This window comes from Amblyomma mixtum, chromosome 1 (genome assembly GCF_055824585.1).
Source record: "Amblyomma mixtum isolate Tamu chromosome 1, ASM5582458v1, whole genome shotgun sequence".
Lineage (NCBI taxonomy): Eukaryota > Metazoa > Arthropoda > Arachnida > Ixodida > Ixodidae > Amblyomma > Amblyomma mixtum.
In genome coordinates, this window is record NC_143012.1 from 312225740 (window position 1) to 312248079 (window position 22340).

At 53.5% G+C, this 22340-nt stretch overlaps 1 protein-coding gene across 3 annotated transcripts in view; it reads right to left on the reverse strand.

Moving 5' to 3' along the window:
• LOC149372453 (rho guanine nucleotide exchange factor 17) overlaps positions 1–22340 on the reverse strand; it is a 144049-nt gene that overhangs the window by 105158 nt on the left and 16551 nt on the right. For 2 of the 3 annotated variants that reach the window (XM_089566940.1, XM_089566938.1), the window contains exons 2-3: positions 7679–7876; positions 4949–7244 (exon numbers count right to left, since the gene is read on the reverse strand). In XM_089566940.1, the coding sequence (XP_089423066.1) occupies positions 4949–7244; positions 7679–7785 (2403 nt within the window). In that variant the 5' untranslated portion in view covers positions 7786–7876. The remainder of the gene's footprint in view (positions 1–4948; positions 7245–7678; positions 7877–22340) is intronic. The other variant, XM_089566939.1, reaches the window with a different exon arrangement.

The following is a 22340-nucleotide window of genomic DNA, read 5'->3' on the forward strand; positions in this document are numbered from 1 at the left end:
GACCACGGCTTTTTCGCCGAAAGAGGGCTGAGCTTCTTACACAGTAAACAAACAACAATAAAGCCCTTAAAGCACGGTTAAGCAATCAATAGATGCGTCTTGTAGACAGAAAATTACAATAATCGCAAGTTGTTTGCGCAAAAACAAGAGCAGCGTATGTTCCCCCTGTTAAAGCGTATGTGCGACACATACAAACAAATATCATCAACATTAGTACAACAAGACCCAAATTAATGGCACGTGTGCCGATAAGTCTCGCAGCGAGGGAAATGCGACTAAGACGTTTCTGGACCCTGAAGGCGGAATGAGGGAGAAAAAAAAATGGCTGAGGCTTAGCTAAGGTTAAGCCTAGTCAGATGCGAAGCATATTGACGGCTAGGCTTGGTAAAGTTCCTCGCTTTGTTCTTCAGTTGTTGTAGAACGTTGTCGCCGAGCCGCATATTGAGCACGCCGCTTAGCCAGACGTTCATCCCGCTCTTCATCGGTCTCTGTGGCACGCTGAAGCTTTCGCTTCTCGTTCAAATCAGCCCTGCTTCTAGGCGGCATCCCAACACCTGGCCGCCTCGTAAGTGCCCGGAGAGCGAGGCAAGCTCAGCTTTATACAGCTGCTGTAGCGTCACGTGGTCAGCTGCAGCGGCTCTGATGTGGAGCCTCCACCGCCGCGGCCGACCGCGCGAGCCGGCAGCCCATCTCTCCTCTGCTGTGACGTCATGTTGTCACGTGGTCAGCCGCCGCGCCTCTGATGTGGAGCCTCCACCGCCGCGGCCGACCGCGCGAGCCGGCAGCCCATCTCTCCTCTGCTGTGACGTCATGTTGTCACGTGGTGTCACGTGGTCACGCTAAAGGTCAATGGTAGCTCCACCGCCGCGCTCGACGGGCTGTAGTGTAGCTCTAGTAATATGCTTCGCATAAAAGTGTCTTTACTATGCAATCGTGCATTCTGAAAGGACGGCGTATACAGTGGCTTCAGTCTGCCGCGCCACCTTCTGCCAATCTACCTGGGTACGCCCGCACAGCTCCCTGCTTTAATTTGGCGCGTTCTACGCCTTCCACGCTTTAGTTCGTCACTCTCGTGTTTCAGAGATAAGTTCGAACCTAAATATACGCCACATCACTTGCATTTACTCAAACCGTGCCATTTTCATCATGAGCAAGTTATAAAGTAATGCCGGCTGCATGCTCAGCGTTGCGAATTCATCACACGTGTGAACTTGGGTCAAGGCGAAGAACAGAATAATCGGACGACACTGAGAATATGCGATGCGCGAACGCACCAAGCGAAATGCCAAGCACACAAATAACAAAAAAAAATAATTTAGTCAGGCGTCGTTAGCCAGTGTACACCAGCGACTCTTGGTGAGAACGTTCAGACCCCCTTCTTGACTACTGAAATTGACCACACTAGTTAAGAGCGAGCAAAGCGTTTACATTGCTCCTCCCCAACTTGGGGCAGGAAGTCCAGAGCGGCCAACATTCCGTGCAAAAAGAGAGCCGTCTCAGGTCTGCACAAAGTAACTTCTACGAGCTTCAAGGCTCGTAAAAACTGGGCCCTTCAAACACTCTGCGGTGGTTCTTCCGTCATGTGTTTGTGTGCACGCGGGTCTATTTTGATACGAATCCGCTGGCAGCCACCGCCGGCCGCAAGAGAGAGCGTATGCAGATCTGCGTCCACTCGGCAGCGGCTATTCCGCGTTTCCAGCGACGACAGCATGCTTACGGTACGCAAAGTTTTAAAGCTCACGGCGTCCGAGCTCCGGGGGTGCTTTCTAAGGCCTCCATTAAATTCTGAGAGATCATAACACAGACATAGCATTGACTGGTACCAGTACGGTGCCAGCGTGCGGTAGCAAAAAAAAAAAAAAAAAGGATGTTTCGACAATGCCAAATTACGTCACATCCGGTCTTGCCCCCTACAGGCAGATGGCGGCTAACAGAGCTGAAGACAAACCCAAAGTCCTGACAGCTAACAGATGTGATTGCGCACGGGCGCCGACAGCCGTCATAAATGTCCCCCTCCGGATAATAAAAAAAAAAAGAAATGGATGCATATCTTAACATTCAGTGCACAAAAATCGGCGTACATTTTGCATAGCAGTCGTTACAAGGAATGGCGAAAAAAGCAGGGTGAACGTGGAGGCCCAGCGGCTAATGTACCGTCAACGCTTGCTTCTCATGGAGGACAAGCTGCCGTGGTTTTTTAGTTGTTCTGCGTGCTGTTACTGTTTTTGTTTTTGTTTCTTTCATCAAACGACCACCCTTAAACATTTCAACACCGCATCCCGCACGGTGTAACCGCAGACACCCACTGGTCGGCAGCGCGAGGGGGAGGGGCGGTTACGTGAGCGTGAAACCACGCGTCGGCGAATGGCATCGATCCAAGTTTGTGAATTATTGCCCCCCGGCCGCAGATGCGCGAGCCCGCGGCGCGATTTTATACACCGCGAGCGGCTTCTCACGCCAGTTTGTAAATATAGTGCGAGGTTCAAAGTCCCCATCGCGAGACGAGGTCGGGCGCCTGGAAAAACACAGCCAGCCCCGGCTGAGGGCACTGCCGCAAAATGGGATGTAAATCAGCGGGGCAACGTCCGGCTTCAAAAGCTGAGAGTGAGCGCGCTGCGGCGCGGCGAAAATCGCGAACCGAGATCGCGTGCAACGACGATAAAACGAAACGCGAGTTGGTCTCCTTCTTGAGTGTGCGGCGATATGGCCCCCAACAGAGGTGAACCAACACGTACGGCACAGCGTATCTTCAAAAACACGCGCTAAAAGACAAGGACTGAAAGAAAGAGAGAGTGTGTACAGAGACAGCGCAGTGTGAGTGTGTCTTGTTCGTTCAGTCCGTGTCTTTTAGCGCTGGTTTTTGAGGACATATAGAAAAGACAATCGACCCGTGTATGTAATTGCGCACTGTGTGTGGCATGCCCGCCAAGCTAGAACGAATACCTATACTTTTCGGCTTACCACCGATGCACTACACCGGTGCTGCCCCCCCCCCCCCCCCCTTCCCACCCCGGTGTTGTCATCAAGCCAATAAACTCAAATCAAAGAATGAAAACAAAAACATTGCACTCCGCCGACCAGCTATGGTGGCTCAAGGGTTAAGACGCTCGTCTACTGAGCCGGAGTGCCCGGGTTCGAACCCGACCGCGGCGGCCGCGTTTCGATGGAGGCGAAATGCAAAATGCGCCCGTGCGCTGTGCGATGTCAGTGCACGTTAAAGATCCCCAGATGGTCGAAATTATTCCGGAGACCTCCACTACGGCACCTCTTTCTTCCTTTCTCCTTTCACTCCCTCCTTTATCCCTTCCCTTACGGCGCGCTTCGGGTGTCCATCGAGATATGAGAGACAGTTACTATGTCCTTTCCTTTCCGGAAAACCAATTTTCAATTTTCTCTTCGCTGCATGTACGAAGCTTTTACATCCTCGGAAGATACGGCATGAAATGCTTTCCATCGTATCAACCTAATGAGGCTCTCGGACTAAACTAGAGGTTTGAACTCTACGGTCGTATCTTATATTATATTCCATGTTAGCCAACTAGTGTTTCTTAAAAAAAATCTAATACATCCACAAAATCGCGATAAAACGGGTCTGTGGCGTATAACTTTCTCCGGCATTTTCTCCTGAATGGGAAATACAAGCGAATTGCGACTCTTAACAAAATGGCAAAGTTAGCAGCAATGAAACCCGGAAGGAAGAGAACAGCTTTACTCACGCAGATACCGACAATGCTGTTATAAAAGTTATGGAAGAGATAAAGTTCGGCCAGTGAAAAATTACAAAGGGCGGCCGACGGGGTAAGAGAAGCAGGTAGCGTGAAGCCCATTTTTCACCACGTTATTAGGCAGGATACAATGAATATTCAACTATTTTGACAAAGACACGTGAAATAGCAAGTTTTTACCTTAATTCTATATTCATAAATGCTTTTGTTACTGTATGGAACGTAGCGATTACCCTCAAGCAAAAATACAAGATCACTGATAAGTGCTACTCGCTGTTTAATTACGCGCAGCGACATATGGCTACCTCCCGCACTGTAATGCATAAACAAAAACACTAGACTTACGCAACTGTAAGGAGAAGCGCATGTTGACAAAAACTACCGTCAGCAGCCCGCCAACGCGGAATCAGTACTTCCGGCTTGAAATACAGCCTCCACGCATGGAACAGTTCTTTCCTGCCTCAGATATTTGGGAACAATGTGTTACGGATATTGCACTGCAGCACATCCGAGACTAGCCTCCAACTACAGCCATGCATAAAGAAGTTTACTGATAATCCCCTCGCACCGATGAACTGTCGTTTGCAGCCTCATTAAGTAATAATACTTAATGATAATTTAATAACAATATCTTATTGCTTCACGTAACCGCGCAGACGACGTGGTATAAGCACCACATTAGGCTGCTAACAACGAAGCACAGAAGACACACTTGTGCCATGAAGCCACGACTCCAAATTAACAAGTTCGTCATACTAACATTTTCTGTGTATCGTAAGGTGAAACGCGCGTCAATTAATGCACCTTCGCCTTCACCCAAGAAAAGGAAAAATAAGCCTAACTGTTCAAGCCACCTATTTAATGCGCCACTTTCTAGCATTTATTAAAAGCCCGATGTGGGCTCTTCTAGATACTTAAAAAAATTGCAAAGTAGAGCAGCGCTTCAGTAAACACGACTAGCGCACGACTCTGAAAAATGCCACCTCCCTAACAACGACCCTATTTTTACTCCGAGCCGCAACAGCAGCGCGCAAACTTTCCTCCAGAGGGCGTTGGTGGACGTGCGGCACTGTGAGCGTCACGTGTACGTTGTTTACGTACCTTTGTTTACGTCAGGGTGCATCAAATAGCGCAACGCAACTTTCTCACAGAAGCAGCCGTTCAGTCCAGAACCTATACGCACAGCAAGGCCGAGCAAGAGGAAGAGAGCGCAGTGCACGCACCTGGTGTCGTCGCAGGGACCCCGTCCGGACGAGCAAGGGCGAGCCGTCCGACGTCGTCACGGGGCTGCTGTGAGACCGCTCGTGGTGGGCGTCCCTGACCGCCCTCTCGGGCGCGCCGCTGCTCAGCTGCGGCGACGGCGGCACGGGAGACGGCGCGGGCGTCCTCGCACCACCACCAGAGTCGCCCGCCGCCGTCAACCACGACACGGGCTGGGCCTTGCCAGCAGTCTCCTCCGACGCGTTGCTGCTGTTGTTACACACCATCAGGGAAGCCGTGTCGGAGCCCGTCAGCGGGTAATTGGCGCTGATCTTTCGCCGCGGCGCGGAGGCCTCGGGCACAGCCTCGAGCGACGCCGAGGAACTCTTCAGCTGGGTGTCGTCCAGGGAGAGGCTGTTGGACAGGTGTGCGGGCCTGGACCGCGCCGCCGACGTCGTCGCCGCTGGGTTCGTGTTGGACTTTGCACAAGTCGTTGTCGATGTCGTCGTTGCTGCGCCGGTGGTCGTTGTCGTCGATGAGGTCGTCTGGGGCTTATCGGCCGGCAGCAGGAAGCTGAGTTCCTCGCAGAAGGCGGTCTTCTGCTTCTCGCCGGTCTTGCGCATCTCCTGTTCGAGCATCTCTCCGTAGGGTCCGCGCAGCCGCTTCTTGGAGTACCGCCGCTGCGGACTGCAGGTGCGCTCGGTGTCCGACGTGGCGCGCTCCGAGTCCGAGAGGGGCGGCGGTGGAGGCGGCTGCGGGGCGGCACGGCTCAGCGCGGCGGGTCCCGAGTGCTGGCGCTTGTGCAGGGGCCCCGAGCAGGAGAGCTGCGGCTCGCTGCGGCAGCATGCGCCCAGCAGCAGCTCGGTGGCAGCGGCGCCCGTGTTGTCGGCGCTCGGGTCGGACAGGTGCTTCTTCTTGCTCTTCTCCTGCCGCGGCTGCTCGGGCCGCGAGGAGAGGCTCTGCACCACGTCGCCGAACGTCTCCTCGCCCAGCGCCTCGCTGGGGCAGAAGTGGCTGTCGGCGAGCGACAGGTCGCTGGGCTGCTTCTCGGGCCGGCCGCCCAGCGCCTTGAGGCCGTTGCTGTCGACCGAGCCGAAGGCCAGCTCCTGCTCGGCCGTCTTGCGCTGCGGCGGGTAGGTGAGCGAGCGGCCGGTCTCCTTCTTGGGGCCCTCGACGGGCGCCAGCCCCTTGCGCCGCTTCCGCTTCTCGGGGGGCTGCGGCGGACCGCGGCTGCCGTCGTCGTCCAGGGGCGCGAAGCGGCATCCGCGCTGCTGCTGCACGCGCCGCTTGTCGGCGGGCGGCGACGCCTCGCGCTGGTACGGGGTCTCGTCCACGATGGACTCGACGGCCGAGTCCAGGGACAGGCTGGACATGGCCACGTCGTCCAGCGCCGCCACCCTGTCCCCCCGGCCCGCGGCGCGGACCAGGGGCCTGGAAGCGGGGGCCTTGCGCGGCAGTGTCAACGTCTCGCGGGGCGTCGCGGGCACTGACGGCAGGTCGGACGTCGAGAAGGAAGCGCTGCGGCACACGGGGGCGGGCCTTCGGTTCCACGCGTCCGAGGGCCTGCCCGGTGCACCGACGGGGCTCTTGAGCTTCTCGGTCAGCTCCCGCAGCCTGGACCCCTGCAGGGCCGCCGGCTCAGGCTGGCCACCTTCCTCGGCCAGCGTGGCGCGCTTCTTGCGGTAGCGCGAGAAGTCGATCGACGCGAGGATGGTCTTGATCTGCTCGATCTCTAGCGCGTCGTCATGGCGGGCTCGGCGGGCCAGCGTCAGGTAGGCCGGCAGCTGGGGCTTGGCGCGCACGCGTGGCGAGCTGGGCTGCGAGCGGGCGCAGCGCGGGTTGAGCCGGGACGCCGCCTCGCCGGCGTCCGGCAGCATCACGGGCTCTCCCTCCGCATGGCCGGGCGCCTCCTCCAGCTGGCTGCAGATCTCCTCCAGGGACTGCAGGATCGCGTCCAGGGGGCCCCGCGCCGAGTCACCTTGCGCCGCGCCCAAGATAGGCGCGCTATTCTCGTCGCGGGGCTCATCCGAAATAGCGCTAGCCTCGGGCCCCTGCGCCGCCGCCGAGCACAGGGCCTCCCAGGCCAGCCGGATGTCGGCGCAGCTCGAGCCCTCGGCCACGAGACCGCCGCCCGGGGCGCCCCGCAGCGGCGTGATGGCCGGCGCCGACGCCTTCTTGCGCGGCACGTGCGGCACGGACAGAAGCCGGCCGCCGTCGCCGCTGCACAGGCATTCGCCGGCCGGCTGCGAGCAGCAGTGGCAGGGCCCCGCGCGCGTCCCCTCGGCGCCGGGCTCCGAGTCGGCGCGCGTCAGCCCGAGCCTGCGAGGCGTCAGCCACTCATCACCTTCGAGCCCGCAACGACGGCAGTGAGCAAAGGACAACGAGCTCTCTCGCTGCGGGTAGCATGCACAGGGCTGTAATGTGAGCGCAATCTATAGAGCTAGCATGCAATGTAAACAAACTATGCACTCTTACCGCGACTAAAGAATAACGAGCAAGTAAGCGTCCCACCGTCCTGCTTATTACCACCAAAATCATGCGAGTTTCGTCACGTGTTCAATGTGCATGACATAAGGCAGAGTGCGGAGCGTATAAGCAAACATGCAAAAGCGGCACATGAAAAAAAAAAACAGAAAGGCAAATTTTTCTCCTGCGAGGCTCCCTCCACCGATTTCCGCGTTTCTCACTTCCTCACTCAAACCTTGCTACAGAGACCGCCGCTGGGAAAAGAAGAGGAGGGACGGGGTACCCACCTGCGGGCCAGGCGCGCCCTGTGGGCCAGCTGCGGCGAGGCCTCCCTGGCCGCGAGGGCCTCGAGTTCGCGGGCCCGCTCGCGCACCGACACGCGCCGCTCCGTCATGGGCGCCGCCGGCAGCCTCGTCGCACCGTCCGTCGCAGCGAGTCAGCATCCTCCCCCGCCACGCTGCGGCTGGCACCACGCGGGGCTGCTGCTGCGGCCGTCACACACACGTCTCGTCACACACACACACACACATGCACAACGACGACAGCGCCGCGCTCTCGCGACGCCTCGCCGATCCCCCAGCGGGCTGCGCAATCGGCGCCAGCGGAAGGTGTTACTCCTGCGGGGCATATAGGCCGCAACGGGCTGTGCCAGAGACCGCTGCTACACGTTGCAAAATGCCCCGAAGAAGATAGAAGGAAAAACAGACGAGCGAGCTGCGCGAAATCACTCGCTCCGAGTTTGCGGGCGCTCCGATTTGAGTGCAGCGAGCAGGCAGCTGCGGAGCAGCGACCCGTTTAGTTGAACGCGCGCAGTGAAAGCTGCAGTGCTGGAGCTCCGCCGCGTCACACAAGTGTGATCTACGGGCAAGGCGTTAGAACTTAATCGCGCACAAAAATACGACTGCAGGTGCGCCAGAGATATCAGTCCACATGAACGGATTGCAACAACGATCATTGCGTTTTCGCAGCACCAACTGCCTGCGAGTCGTTCAAAATCCGTCAGCTGTCTGAAACACAATCACATATAACTTCCGCCGGAGAGTGTGTAATAGCATGCGGGGTTATATGAAAGAACTGAAAGGCAACAAAATACACTGTACGACCAAAAAAAACACCTAAAAGTCTCCCCGGCAAACCACGAACGGGTGCTCTTTTTCTATCAGAAAAGGGAACTGCGGTCAGCAGCGTGCGACTGCTCACCTACGTCGCAACGAAAAGTAGTAGTCTTCAATCTGGTTCGAAATGTGCGAATACTTCGAAGTATCGGTTAAAACGAAATAGTCGTCACAGCGATTCACTTCCTTTATGACCACGGACAGCTGTGCTCATTGATTGATTGATTGATTGATTGATTGATTTATTTATTTATTTATTTATTTATTTATTATACTGTACCCTTGTGGACTTTATGGGACAGCGTAGTGGTCGGCTTCCGGTTAATGCCTGACACCTTGGATTCTTCGAAGCAAAGACCTTTGTTTTTTGTTTTTTTTTTTTAACACGACAGCGTTGAGGCTCCCGCTTCGCAGGAAATCAGGCGTCGTCGTCGGCGTTGTGAATGAAAATCTGCGGATAAGCAACCTAGGTGGGCCACCTAGGTCACGTGACTTTGTGGCGTCATCCCAACCTTCCCAGAGGATTGTGGACTCGTTGTTGTGTCAGCACAAGCAGCGTTCCTGAGACTCCGGGTAACGCGCTTTCCAAAAGCTTTTGATTGGGCTCAGATACGAAATAATTAAACGGCTCGATTGGAACAGCTCATGGCTAGTGCGTTGATGGTTCCAACTACCTACTAGGCGGCATCAAGATGGATTCGCGTTTGCTACGCCCTAACGTTCCCTTTGCCGCACAAGACGTCTGTCTTTGCAACACCGTGGACACGCAACGCAAACTTAAAACGGCACATGCATAATCGCCTCTCACCGTCCACCAGTGCTCACGCAATTTTTCGCATCAAAACTACCCAGAATGCTTTATGCGCAGCGCAGGCAGTAAGATGAGGGCGTTAAAAGTGACGGAAAAAAAAAGAAAGGTCTGAAGCAGTCCAGACAAACAAGACTATGCAGTAACTCATCCTGTCTCAACCATGCTTAGCCATGTTTCACTATTCTTAGCCTTGTTTAACGGCATGCAGTTTGAATGTCCTCGCGCAGGAGCAGGTTTTTCTCTCAACGACGGTTGGCGTGCTTTGTGCTCAATTCAACCACAGCTTTTCAAGCCGGCACCGATCATTGCCCCCCCCCCCCCCCTTTTTTTTTTTTTTTGCGGCGGAACCACGTCTATGCTTTCGCGGGCGTCGCATACATCATCATCGGTCACATTACCACCACGAATAAGTGACAGCGCACGCCGCACGCACAGGTATAGAGAGAGTCGGTAAGAACGAAGACCGACGCGAGAAAAGCACCCAACGCGAGGGCAGTGTCACGCGCACGTACTGCTCCATTACGTCACGACGCCTGCACTGCGGCAGAGGGCACTGCGCAGGGAGCGCTTTCGCAATAGAAAAATAAATGAATGAAAAATAATGGAGTATACCAACGCTTTTAAAATGTCAAAGCCCCGCAGGTTATGTCGTACTGTGTTGCGGGTACCCTATAGACACCTCAGCGAGGTAACTATGTAAAAAGGCACTTGACGTTTAGTTTTACGTGAAGGCGCACTTTCACTGCCTCCGAAGCATCCCCTCTCCCCGCCTCAGAACTCCTCTAGCATTAGTAAAACGAACTTTTGGGCAAGTTGGTTGCTTAGTTTAGACATAACTGCAGCTCGAACAAAACAAACACATAGGGAAAGAACACTCAAGGCAAGGACAAACGCAGCGTTTGTCCGTGTCTTGAGTGTTCTTTCCCAATGTGGTTGTTTTGTTCGCGCTGCAGTTATGTCCTCTAGCATGCTATGAGATACAAAGACAAAGCTCAGCAGAGCATGAACTATGTGCACAACCGTCACCCCATGACGCGTCAGTTTTCCGCGTTATTTTTATCGTCGCCTTCTACAGTTAGGCCGTTAACGCACTCCTAAATCTCCTATTAGTTCGGTAACTTGCTATGCCACCCTATAGCCCTAGCTACGACTCGCCGACTTAGAACAGCGACCCCAACATGGGGCATTTATTAAACTTTGCTCCCTCTCCTCCTATCTCTTATGTCCTCTCGGGCATGAAAACTGAACAAATTCGGTTTTGTGCTTGCTGAGAAACACTTGCTGGAAACACTTGATGATGATGATGATGATGTCCTCAGGCGAGAACCCTATAGTTAGGACAACGGTAATTAGCGCGAAGACACACTGTTTTCAATTTTAAAGCTGAATAACGACCTATGTAAGAAACAAAGAGCAATATTGGATACAACGTGCGATTTTGCGTGGACCCTTACAAAAAAGTTTTAGACAGTCTATGAATGTCTACAGACTTCTGTCTATAAAGTCTATAGACTGTGTATGGACAAATCCTAAAGAACAGTCTATAGGCAACACAAATGCCATAGACAGTCTATAGACAATCTATAGATTTACGGCCATGCACTTTCAGTAGACTTTTGTCTATAGACTATGAATAGATAAAAAGCAATATCTATAGGAAGTCAATAAGAAGTCTATAGACTGTCTATAGACCATTTTTATAAGGGGAAACAAACAAGACGGATTAGGTGCGCTAGCAGTTCGGTTTTTCCTTTGATTCCGGTGTTCAGATACAGTGTTCACGGATGGCAGTTGTTCGGGTAGCGATAATTGGTTAATGTCCATACATCATTGACCGTTCTCTACATTCATGGATCCGTGGGAGTCCTCCTAACACTCCTGGAACAACGGTGCAGCGTCACAAGGTCACGTGACCTTGTGATGTCATCACAGTCTGCCCACACTGGGTTGTGAGAAACCTAGTTTAGCTTCTAGAGAACTATCTAAATAGAGAACCGAAATCAAACATCAGAAAAAAAAAGCGTGAACACAATGACGAAACGAGCCACAGCATAGGCGCATCACGCGCAATCTACCTCAGAAGAAGACAAACAATAACGAATAAACAACATTATATTCACAACCGAAAACAGCTCTCGCTGAATCTCGCGTTGCGCAGTGGTAAGTAACCCATGAGATGAATTTTTGTTTTCTGTTTTTTCTACTTCTTCTTCTTCCAATGATCTAAAATCCTCTGCTTTCAAAGAGCAGATGATCAGCGACCGGCTGCACATACGTGCCTACTCTCCACGATACACGTCAAAGCTCTAACAAAGCATTTGTTCCCTGCGCGTCACGAGTCTCGAACTGCAGACGTGGGTTCTCTGCCCCTACACGCTCCCACCTTGCGGCGAGAGGCGATGACAACACGCAAGTTCAGTGCGCGTCAAAGTCAACGTAACAACGGAGTTTATTGTTCTGAAGCGAGCAGGCAGACAGAGACTACGCGAAGTAAAGAAGGCACAGCACTTGCCTCCTCCTCGCCTCCGCCTGTTTCTCTGTCTACCTGGGCACGCGTTGAAGCACAATGAGCACCTATGCACTCACTAAATATAGCGCCCTCCGACGAACAAAGCAGAAAGACAAAACATAAATTCTGAGGACGCTCAGATTTAATTTCCCAAATTAGATTAAATTAGAACAACATAAATAACTAAAGATGCGTTAAACACGCGCCCGAAATATATGAAGCCAACCAGATATCTCGTTTATGAAAATGTCTCAACAGCAGACTCGGTTAAAAGGTTTTTAAGAAGCGCAATACAAGAACCATTCGTACTCTACTAACATAGCCGCCGCGGTGGCTCAGTGGTTATGGTGCTCGAATGCTAACCCGAAAGACGCGGGTTCGATCCCGGCCGCGGCGGTTGAATTTCTTTGGAGGAGAATTTCTAGAGGCCCGTGTACTGTGCGATGTCAGTGCACGTTAAAGAACCCCAGGTGGTCGAAATTTCCGGAGCCCTCCACTACGGCGTCTTTCATAGCCTGAGTCGCTTTGGAACGTTAAACCCCATAAACCAAACCAAATCTACTAACATAATTTACTCAAGACAAATTGCTTGGCTAGTTAGTTCCGCATACTTGCATTCACAACAGCGCCCAAAAAACGAAGACATTGACCGACAGGAACTAAACACAACGTAGCTGTGTTCTCTTCTTGTCGGTTCATGGCGTCGTTTTTTGTGCGCTATGGCGGTGGAAACTTAAAAAATTTGTTCATAATAACGAGAGGCATTAATTCCAGGCCTATCCCACTAAATACGTCTCATGAACGTTCACAAAGAAGAAGCAGTGGCAAGGAGTGGTGGCACAGGCGACAAGCTGAGGCTACCCCCGAAATCGGATGGAGCCAGCATCAGCGCATGACTTTCCCTCGCCAAACTCTCTCCTCCCAAGGCCTGGAGAAAAGTTAACGCCTGCCTTGCCCGTCTCCATATTTGCGTATGTAAAAAAATAAAAGGAAAACGTGGTGTTATCGTTCCTTTTTTTTTTTTTTCAGCGATGATCGCATGCTCGCAGGACAGTCGCGTTGTTCCTGCTCGTACATTAAACTTACAGTTGCAAGCGAGCGCCTCCGACTACATTACAGCGAGCTGGGCAATCATGAACAAAAATCAGACATAGCAAGAAATCCTACCACAACCACCATGAATAAAAACTGAAGGGTATGAAGCGACAGCGCTAATGAGTAAATGTGCATATATGCGGAATCGGCCAACGCACGCAAGGAAGCAACGCATTGCAAGCACAATGGGCGCGCCAGATCCAGTTCTTGCGGCTCAACTAAACTGGCTGCAGTTCAGTTCATTTGCCAAGAAGCTCCACATGAGTGGTCAGCTGCCGCAGCAGTCGATTGCCCTCAAGGCCTACAAGGCCATTGCTGAGAGCGACTGGCTTCAGTGACAACCCCTAACTATGCTCCTCGCCCCTTCTCCCTTTCTCTTTTCAATCCCGTTGTGACGTTCCGTGCGTGAAATACCAGGGCCCATATCTTCGTCGGAATTTTCTCTGTGCTCAACCGTCCTACTCCCTTGTCTCCCCTTAAACGGTCCGCGTTCGGCGGCGCCGCCTAGACGGAGCCCCCAGCGGCGGCAAGCCACTGAAGGGGTACAATGGTACAAAGGCGCCGGGGGGAGGGAAAGCCAGCCCAATTAGGCATGCCTGGCCGTACAAGGTCAAGAGAAGAAAGCTGCCGGCGGGAGTCAAACGACATTCCAACGAGGGATGTCGGGGATGCCGCAGGGCGCCGCCGTGGAAAGGAGGAAGAAAGAAACATTCCAGTGGGGAAGACAGGAGATCGGGCGTGGCCGGCGGAGCAGATATAGCTGGCGAGTGCGGACAAAAGGCACGGAGAGGACGAGATCGTTCACGAAAAAGGGTCCTTCAGCGCCGAAGCCGGACGGCGCGCAGCTTCTGCCAGCCACCGACGGATCGCAACTCCGGAGACCATCCATCGCCCCCATGACGGCGTCGCCACGTAAGCTCGGACACCCCAGCCTGTGATGTACCATGTATAATTATTGATTACATCATTTTGTTTAAACTGAGCCATACGGTGTCTTCTTGCCTCTCCGTCCCGTGTGGACCTGCGCATTATGTGGGGTCGTCACACTGGTGTCAGAAGTGGGGTCTCAAAAGCAAATGTCCTCTGAATGCTGCGACATTCATGACTTCAAAATTATAATGAAAGGGGAATCACGGGACTGATTGTGGGACTTTGACCCCCATTTGAGAGGCTTGAGGCACCGGAGGGCTGGAGCGGAAAAAATGTCTGTAACTGACGGAGCTCCCACTCCACAGCCGTCGCTCGGAGCAAGCATGCTGGCATTAGGAAGCGTCATTCCGACGTTTACGGGAGATAAGACAGGGGTTCCAATCTGCGATTTCTTTTCCATGCTAGAAGAGATTGGGAAAATGGGGGGATGGTCCGATGCTCAAATGCTGGGAATGGCGAGGTGTAAGATGGCAGGAGCTGCTCATGATTTTGCTTGGCGAGACGAAAAAGTAAAATCCACAAAATCATTTGCGGAATTCAAGAAGCTCGCGTTCGAGCATTTCGACACTGAACCACGTCATGTGCGGGTACAGAGGTTCCGTGACGCCGGACAGATGGTAGGGGAGGACGTGCGAACATTTGCGTCGCGGCTTCAGCGCCTAGCGCGCGATACGCTGAGTAGGGAGGAGGAAGGAGACCAGCTAAAGAAGAAATACGCGGAGGAACTACTTAAAGAGGAAATGACCGCTTTGTTTGTGGCTGGTCTGCAAGACCCCGTGCGCCGGTTCGTGCTCTCGCGCAAGCCGAGCAATTTCGACCAAGCCGTGGCGGCCGCATTGGATGAGGAACGAAATGAGGCGCTAACGGCGGCCGCAGCGAGAGTTCGCGTCATAGAGATAGCGGTGCCCAACCCTGAGGTTGCTCTCTTGACAGAGCGGTTAGATCGCTTAGAGCAGCTGCTATCTCAGCAGGTGGAACGCCAGGTTGAAGCGGGCGCTCAACGGCGCCCATTCGCTGGAAACCGGAGACCGCCACAAAGCTACAGGCGCGGTATGCGAGATTTCGAAGAAATCGCGTGCTTCGCGTGCCAGGGTCGCGGACACATCGCAAGGTTCTGCCCAAACGTGCGCCGTGGGGAGCCACAAAGAGAAGCAGGCGAGACACACCCTAAGCAAGCCTACAGCGAGGCTCCAGATACAGGGACAAAAAACTAGGTTGTACAAGTAAGCTAAACTGGGCTAGTCGGAGCAATTGCATCTTCGAAAAACGTAGCGCGAAAAACAAGACACAGGTAAGGTGAAGACAGGACACGAGCGCTTTCTCACGACTGAATTTTTTATTAGGAAGGATATCAGAATATATACCATAGATATGGAAGCGAAGAAGAAAGAAGGAAAAACAAAATAACAACTCAAAAAAAAAGGAACAAGACGAGGAGATAAAAGGCCGGCGATGGAAGAGTGTACATAGCATAGCAACATAAAAAACACGTGCACTGTTACTTGACAGTGAGATGGTGAGATGGTGTACCTCCAATCGGTTGTCAAGTAACAGTGCACGTGTTTTTTATGTTGCTATGTACACTCTTCCATCGCCGGCCTTTTATCTCCTCGTCTTGTTCCTTTTTTTTGAGTTGTTATTTTGTTTTTCCTTCTTTCTTCTTCGCTTCCATATCTATGGTATATATTCTGATATCCTTCCTAATAAAAAATTCAGTCGTGAGAAAGCGCTCGTGTCCTGTCTTCACCTTACCTGTGTCTTGTTTTTCGCGCTACGTTTTTCGAAGAAACTAGGTTGTCCTCCCCATCCTGATGAGTGTGGGGAGGGAGCAGTGGGTAATGAGGCGGTGGTGGTTTGTGTGGCCGACGAGGCATGCCCTGTTGTGCGTTGCAAGTTAAATGGTTGTTGCATGGAATTGTTGATAGACACGGGGTCAAAGGTGACCTTGCTTAAGGAAAGCAGCTTTAACACGCTTCGAAGGAAAGGGAACCGCGAGGTGTTGGAAGCGTCTGGTGGTATGGCAACCAAATTTGTAGGCATAACGGGGGATCCTCTTGGCATAAGTGGGCTCTACCGGTTACACTTCACTCTCGGCGGAATTGCATTGGAGCACCCCTGCTACGTATGCCCGGACACGGTGTCTCTGCCAAACGGAGTGTCAGGTATATTAGGGCAGGATTTTTTGAGAAAAGGGAAGGTAGTAGTCTCATTCTCTGAGGAAGAAGTTAATGCGGGGGGCTCAAAAGTTCCGTTTTTGAACAGGAGCAGGACTGAGATTCGCAGTACCGATATTGACACCCGTCAAACATTGGGATCATTAGAGAAGGTATATTCGGGGGTTGCCGTAAAGCTGGTCGATGAGGCGGTCGTCCTTCCGTGGTCGGAGCACATTTTGTACGCTTATGTGCCTGCAGATGTAGAGAGCGGCGCCGTGGGAGTGCTTGAACCGGTCGACTCTCTTAGTAATGGCCTGAAGGCGGCCGCGTGCCTCGTGACTGTTAACGACGCCCACAGAGTGCCCCTACGGGTGGTTAACTGTAGCCAGCAGCCACTGAGCCTTCCCAGGAACAAAACATTGGCTTTCTTCACCTCTGCGATAGAGAACCATGAGCCCACCGATACGGTACTCGCAACTGTAGAGCATGCTAGTCCTTCGACTCCTCCAAATGCGTTGTTCGATCTTTCCCACGTAAACTCCAGGGAGAAGGAGGCTCTGGCTGGTTTGCTGAACGACTACTCAGAGGTATTCGCCGCGTCCAACCTGGATTTGGGCTGCTGTGGCGTTATAAAGCACAGGATAGAAACCGGCACTTCATCGCCCGTTTACCAACGTGCGTACAGGATTCCTTACTCCCAACGTGAGGAGATGGAGCGGCAGGTGCAGGACCTTATGGATCGCGGCATTGTCGAACACTCAAAGTCACCATGGGGAGCACCGGCACTATTGGTGGAAAAGCCAGATGGCTCGTATCGATTGGTGGTGGACTACCGCAAACTAAATGCCGTAACTCGCATCGATCCATACCCCATTCCCAATATACAGGAGACGCTTTCTCAGCTGGGCTCTGCCAGGTACTTCACGGTAGTGGACATGGCGGCGGGATTCTGGCAGATAGCAATGGATCCGGCAGATGCTGAGAAAACGGCATTCAACACGCCCTCAGGACACTATGAATGGAAAAGAATGCCGATGGGTCTGGTCAACAGCCCTGCTGTCTGGCAGAGAACCGCTGATGTTATCCTGGCGGGTCTTCTGGGGAAGCTGTGCTTCGTGTATATGGATGACATAATCATATACAGTGACAGTTTTGAGAACCACTTGCGCGATATTGAGCAGGTTTTGGTGCGACTAAGAGGAGCTGGTCTCAAGCTGAAGCCTTCTAAGTGCCAATTCCTCAAAAACGAGGTGAAATACCTCGGGCACGTTGTTTCAGCTGACGGCGTGCGACCGGACCCTGAGAAACTAAGGTGTGTCTCGGATTTTCCATCCCCGACTAGTGTCCGCCAGGTCCGGCAGTTTCTCGGCCTGATCGGTTACTACCGAAGGCACATAGAGGAGTTCGCCAAGCTCGCTAAGCCGCTCACTGCCTTAACAGCCAAAAATGTCGCCTTTCGCTGGTGCAAAAACGAGGAGGATGCTTTTGGGGCCCTGAAGAGGAAGCTAATGAGTGCACCGCTGTTGCGCCACCCGGATTTTAATTTGCCCTTCGTTTTGGCCACAGATGCGTCAAAGTTCGCAGTTGGTGCTGTGTTATCTCAGGTTATCGAGGGCAAAGAACATCCCGTGGCTTTTGCTAGCCGACAGCTGAGCCCCACAGAGCAGAAGTACGGAGCTACAGAAAGGGAGTGCCTCGCCGTTGTCTGGGCAGTAAAGCACTTCAGATGCTACCTTTACGGCCGCCAATTCAAGCTAGTCACAGACTGCCATCCTCTGAAATGGGTGATGAGTGTCAGGGACCCTAGCTCGCGACTCGCTAGATGGAATCTACAGCTGCAGGAATACTGCTTTGAGGTGGAGCACAAGTCAGGAAAGACACATCTGAATGCTGATGCGCTCAGCCGTACAGCTGCCGTGTCAGCTATAGATGAGTTTGTCCCCGTAGTCGACCCCGCCGAATTACGCACAGAGCAGTGCAAAGATCCTGACCTGAAGCGAATAATCGAAAGCTTAGAGGGCGCACCATCTCACCCCGAACAGCTAGGTTATTTCATTGGCAAAGACGGCACCCTGTGTCGGCGCACGAGGCCAACCAGGAAAGGGAGACCAGAGAAAACCGCTTGGGAGAGAGTCGTCATACCTCGGTCGTGGACAGAAAGGGTTCTTCGCGCGTTCCACGATGCGCCGTGCGCCGGTCATTTTGGCGTAGCGAAGACACGCAGGCGCGTCGAGCGTTTGTACTTTTGGAGTGGCATGCGACAGGATGTTAGAGACTACTGTGCGAAGTGTCATTCCTGTCTCGAAAGAAAAACACCCAAGGGACGCAGGCCAGCACCAATTCAGCCGTTCCCTGAGGTTTCGGCTCCTTTCGAGCGGACAGGTATGGATATAATGGGCCCATTGCCCACGACCACTTCTGGAAACAGGTACATTTTAGTATTTGTCGATCACCTTTCAAAATACGCGGAAGCGGTAGCACTCCCAGATCAGAAAGCAGACACGGTTGCAAGAGCATTTGTCGAACAGATCGTGCTCCGACATGGATCTCCGAGGCAACTCTTGACAGATCGGGGAACAAACTTCGTGTCACAGCTAATGAGGAGAGTTTGCGAGCTGCTTAAGATCACTAAGAAGCAGACAACACCGTACCATCCGGCTTGCAACGGCGCGGTGGAGCGACTGAACCAAACCGTGGCCGGGTTCCTGTCGCATTTTGTTTCGCGCGACCAGCGGGACTGGGACTTGTGGCTCCCGTATGCAATGTTTGCCTACAATTCCGCAGCACACGAGAGCACGGGCGAATCGCCATTCTTTCTTCTCTACGGCCGAGACCCGGACCAGCCTAGTGAAGTGCCAGAGGGCCCCCGTCGTGTCCCATACGCTTCACTGGACGACTATAAGGTTGAGCTAGAATCGCGCTTGCAAGTGGCGAGGGACATCGCAAAGGAGGCCTTAAAGAAAGCGGCGAAGCGCAGGAAGGAGGTGCACGATCGCGGTGCTAGAGACGCGCCGTTTGATGTGGGGGACAGCGTGTACATCGAAAACTGCCAAAGACAGATTGGGTTGGCTCGTAAGTTCCAGACGAGGTGGAGAGGACCGTGCGAGGTTGTCGAGAAGCTTTCTCCGGTAAACTTCAGGGTCCGAGACGTGAACCGCCGCTTGATAAGGATACACGCAAATCGCCTCAAGTCGGCACCGGTTCAGTATTCACGAAATGAGGAGGGGGAAAGCGCAGATTTTGATGGGGACCGAAGTGAAGCGGAGCGCGCAGATTGTTCGCAAGAAACGCCCTCTCCTGCATTTGTTCGGCAAGCGCCAGAGGTTACGGCAGGAATGCCACCGGATTTACTTCATGCATTGCTGGAGGAAGGAGCGCGCGAGGTTGCCGCGCAGATAACGCCAAGAGAGGCTCCTGCCACGAGCCCTCGCGAGTCTCAAAGCAGACAAGGGGTCACAGAATTACTTGGTACGACTCATGAACGCCGATATCCGCTTCGAAATCGGAAAGCTAAGTCGGACTAATGGCGTAAACAGAGCGGAGTTGGGGACTGGTTAAGACTGTGTAATGCTGCAGCTCATAACATTGCTATGTGCTTATGTGTTAAAATATCGGAGTTGCTAGTTAAGCCTTTCTGTCATTAAGTAACACTTTTACACAGGATGCAGAACATGCCCGACTTCCTTTCGTTATCTACATATTTTTTTGTCTGTGCCGTGATTGTGCTGGAAGTGGGAGCTCCTTTGTAACTGTGGTAAATTTATTTCGTCCAGTTTGGACTAGCAAGGAGAGGCTTGGGTGCTGAGTTTCATGTTTGTCTGTGAAAGATCAGTGCTGCCCCTGGAGACGCCAGTTATGACAGCTGCGGCATATGGTGCAGTGCAGTGGTGTTGTGTGCAGCGAAAAGTGTTTTGTCGGACGGAATGTGCGAGGCGATTCAGAAAAAGAAGGGGAGCTGCCTGGACTCAAATGTTCGGAGAACATTCTTCTGGAGGGTGAGCGAGTGTGACGTTCCGTGCGTGAAATACCAGGGCCCATATCTTCGTCGGAATTTTCTCTGTGCTCAACCGTCCTACTCCCTTGTCTCCCCTTAAACGGTCCGCGTTCGGCGGCGCCGCCTAGACGGAGCCCCCAGCGGCGGCAAGCCACTGAAGGGGTACAATGGTACAAAGGCGCCGGGGGGAGGGAAAGCCAGCCCAATTAGGCATGCCTGGCCGTACAAGGTCAAGAGAAGAAAGCTGCCGGCGGGAGTCAAACGACATTCCAACGAGGGATGTCGGGGATGCCGCAGGGCGCCGCCGTGGAAAGGAGGAAGAAAGAAACATTCCAGTGGGGAAGACAGGAGATCGGGCGTGGCCGGCGGAGCAGATATAGCTGGCGAGTGCGGACGAAAGGCACGGAGAGGACGAGATCGTTCACGAAAAAGGGTCCTTCAGCGCCGAAGCCGGACGGCGCGCAGCTTCTGCCAGCCACCGACGGATCGCAACTCCGGAGACCATCCATCGCCCCCATGACGGCGTCGCCACGTAAGCTCGGACACCCCAGCCTCTGATGTACCATGTATAATTATTGATTACATCATTTTGTTTAAACTGAGCCATACGGTGTCTTCTTGCCTCTCCGTCCCGTGTGGACCTGCGCATTATGTGGGGTCGTCATACCGCCATCCCTCCTCCCCACTGCAGTGAAGCCAACCGGAACACTCTGCTGGTTAACATCCCTGCCTTCCCTCTTCCTCTTTAGCTCTCTCTCTGACTAACTCCAGTTGCCGGTAGGACTGCCCAGAGGCGACACGCGCGACAGCGAAAGGCCATTCTCTAACTCTCTTCTGGTTCATCCATGAAGAGAAAAAATGGTGGGCTACATCTAAAGGTCACTGTCCCCCACCCTTTCCTTGCTTTCTTTTCCTCCATTTCCTTTCTCTACACTAATAACGTCAGCAGTCTAGAGTGGAGAAGGCGCATATTGTTTCTCTCCCTCCCAAATGCACCAAACTTTAGGCTTGATGCGACGCCGCTCTCGCTCGGCAACCTCAACTTTACCCGGTGCAAAACCGCACGCTTTAACGCGGAAACCCCGGCTCCTGGGGCTCCCCGGACAGCCGCTGGCTCCCTTTGGCGGCGGTCCATTCAAAATGCCAGCGAGGCCTGCTGCGCTCGGAGCCGCCGACGCCCGGCGACGCCTCCGAGACTGCTCGGTCGCATGCGCCGCACGCGCTCTCGTTGTGAAACTCAGCCGACCGCCAGCAGCCCTTCCCCGCTAGGCCGCCGCCTCGGCGCGTTCTTGCGACACGCCCCCCCCCCCCCCCCCCCCCCCCCCCCCCTCCGCATGCTCGGCGGACCGCGTGCACTGTAGCAGCGGGCGCGGGAGACAAATTGGACCCCTTCCTTCCGCGGCTCTCGAGAGATGCGACGCGCTCCTCCGAGAGGCGGACCGTCCGCGGTCGCATCGGCCGCAGCCATTAATCATTCACCGCGCACGACAATGCGGGCCCAACCGGGCCGCTCGAGCGTAACCGCATGAAATAATACGGGACAAGCTGAAACGCAAGCGATTGTCGTGAGAAGCGAGGCGCTCCTTCAGGTTGATGCGTCGAGGCACGCGGAGAGTTTAGATGGGTTCAACTTAAGGCGAACTTTCACCCTGCGGTAGTTCTCTTCGTATATGCGCCCATTTTCGTCTCTACCGCGTTCGTGGCGTAGTTCACCACTCACGAGTACGGTGCTAGAAGTATTCTCGCACTGTGCTCCCGCCAGTGGTTTTGTGGTGCCGAATCAAATTCGCACTGAAGAGCACACGCCGATACTATTGTGTGACGTGTGTCGTATTTTGAGTTAAGTTGCGTTGTCTGTTTATTGTGCGCGAGGCCGTGGGGGGAGGGGCAGAAATTGAGGAGGGAGACGGGAGAGAGAGTATCATAAAACTCATGTATTTTAATTAACGAAGGGTTTTTACCGCGAACATATGTTCCCAGAGAAACCGCGCATGTTTTTTTTGTTTTTTTTTTTTTCAGTCCCGCGGATGGCTGAGGTTCCTGTGACCCTCGCCAAGTTTGCCAACTGTGGCCCATCTTCCCCAGTTTTAATGACTACGCGCCTTAACGGCACTTTCCAACTCCAGTGTGCGTCCAAGCACAGGAGCAGTGCGTGTCCTTCGCTTTGCTTCGCTCGTTCTGCCTTCGCGCCGCGTTATGCCTGCCCGACGGAACGAGCTGCAGCCAGGCGATCTATCAACGGTGCGAACGACATTTTCCCACTTACATCGCACGCAGCGCCCACGACTGTTGGGCTAGACAACGTCACTGTTATCTAACGTAGAGGTTTACAAAAACAA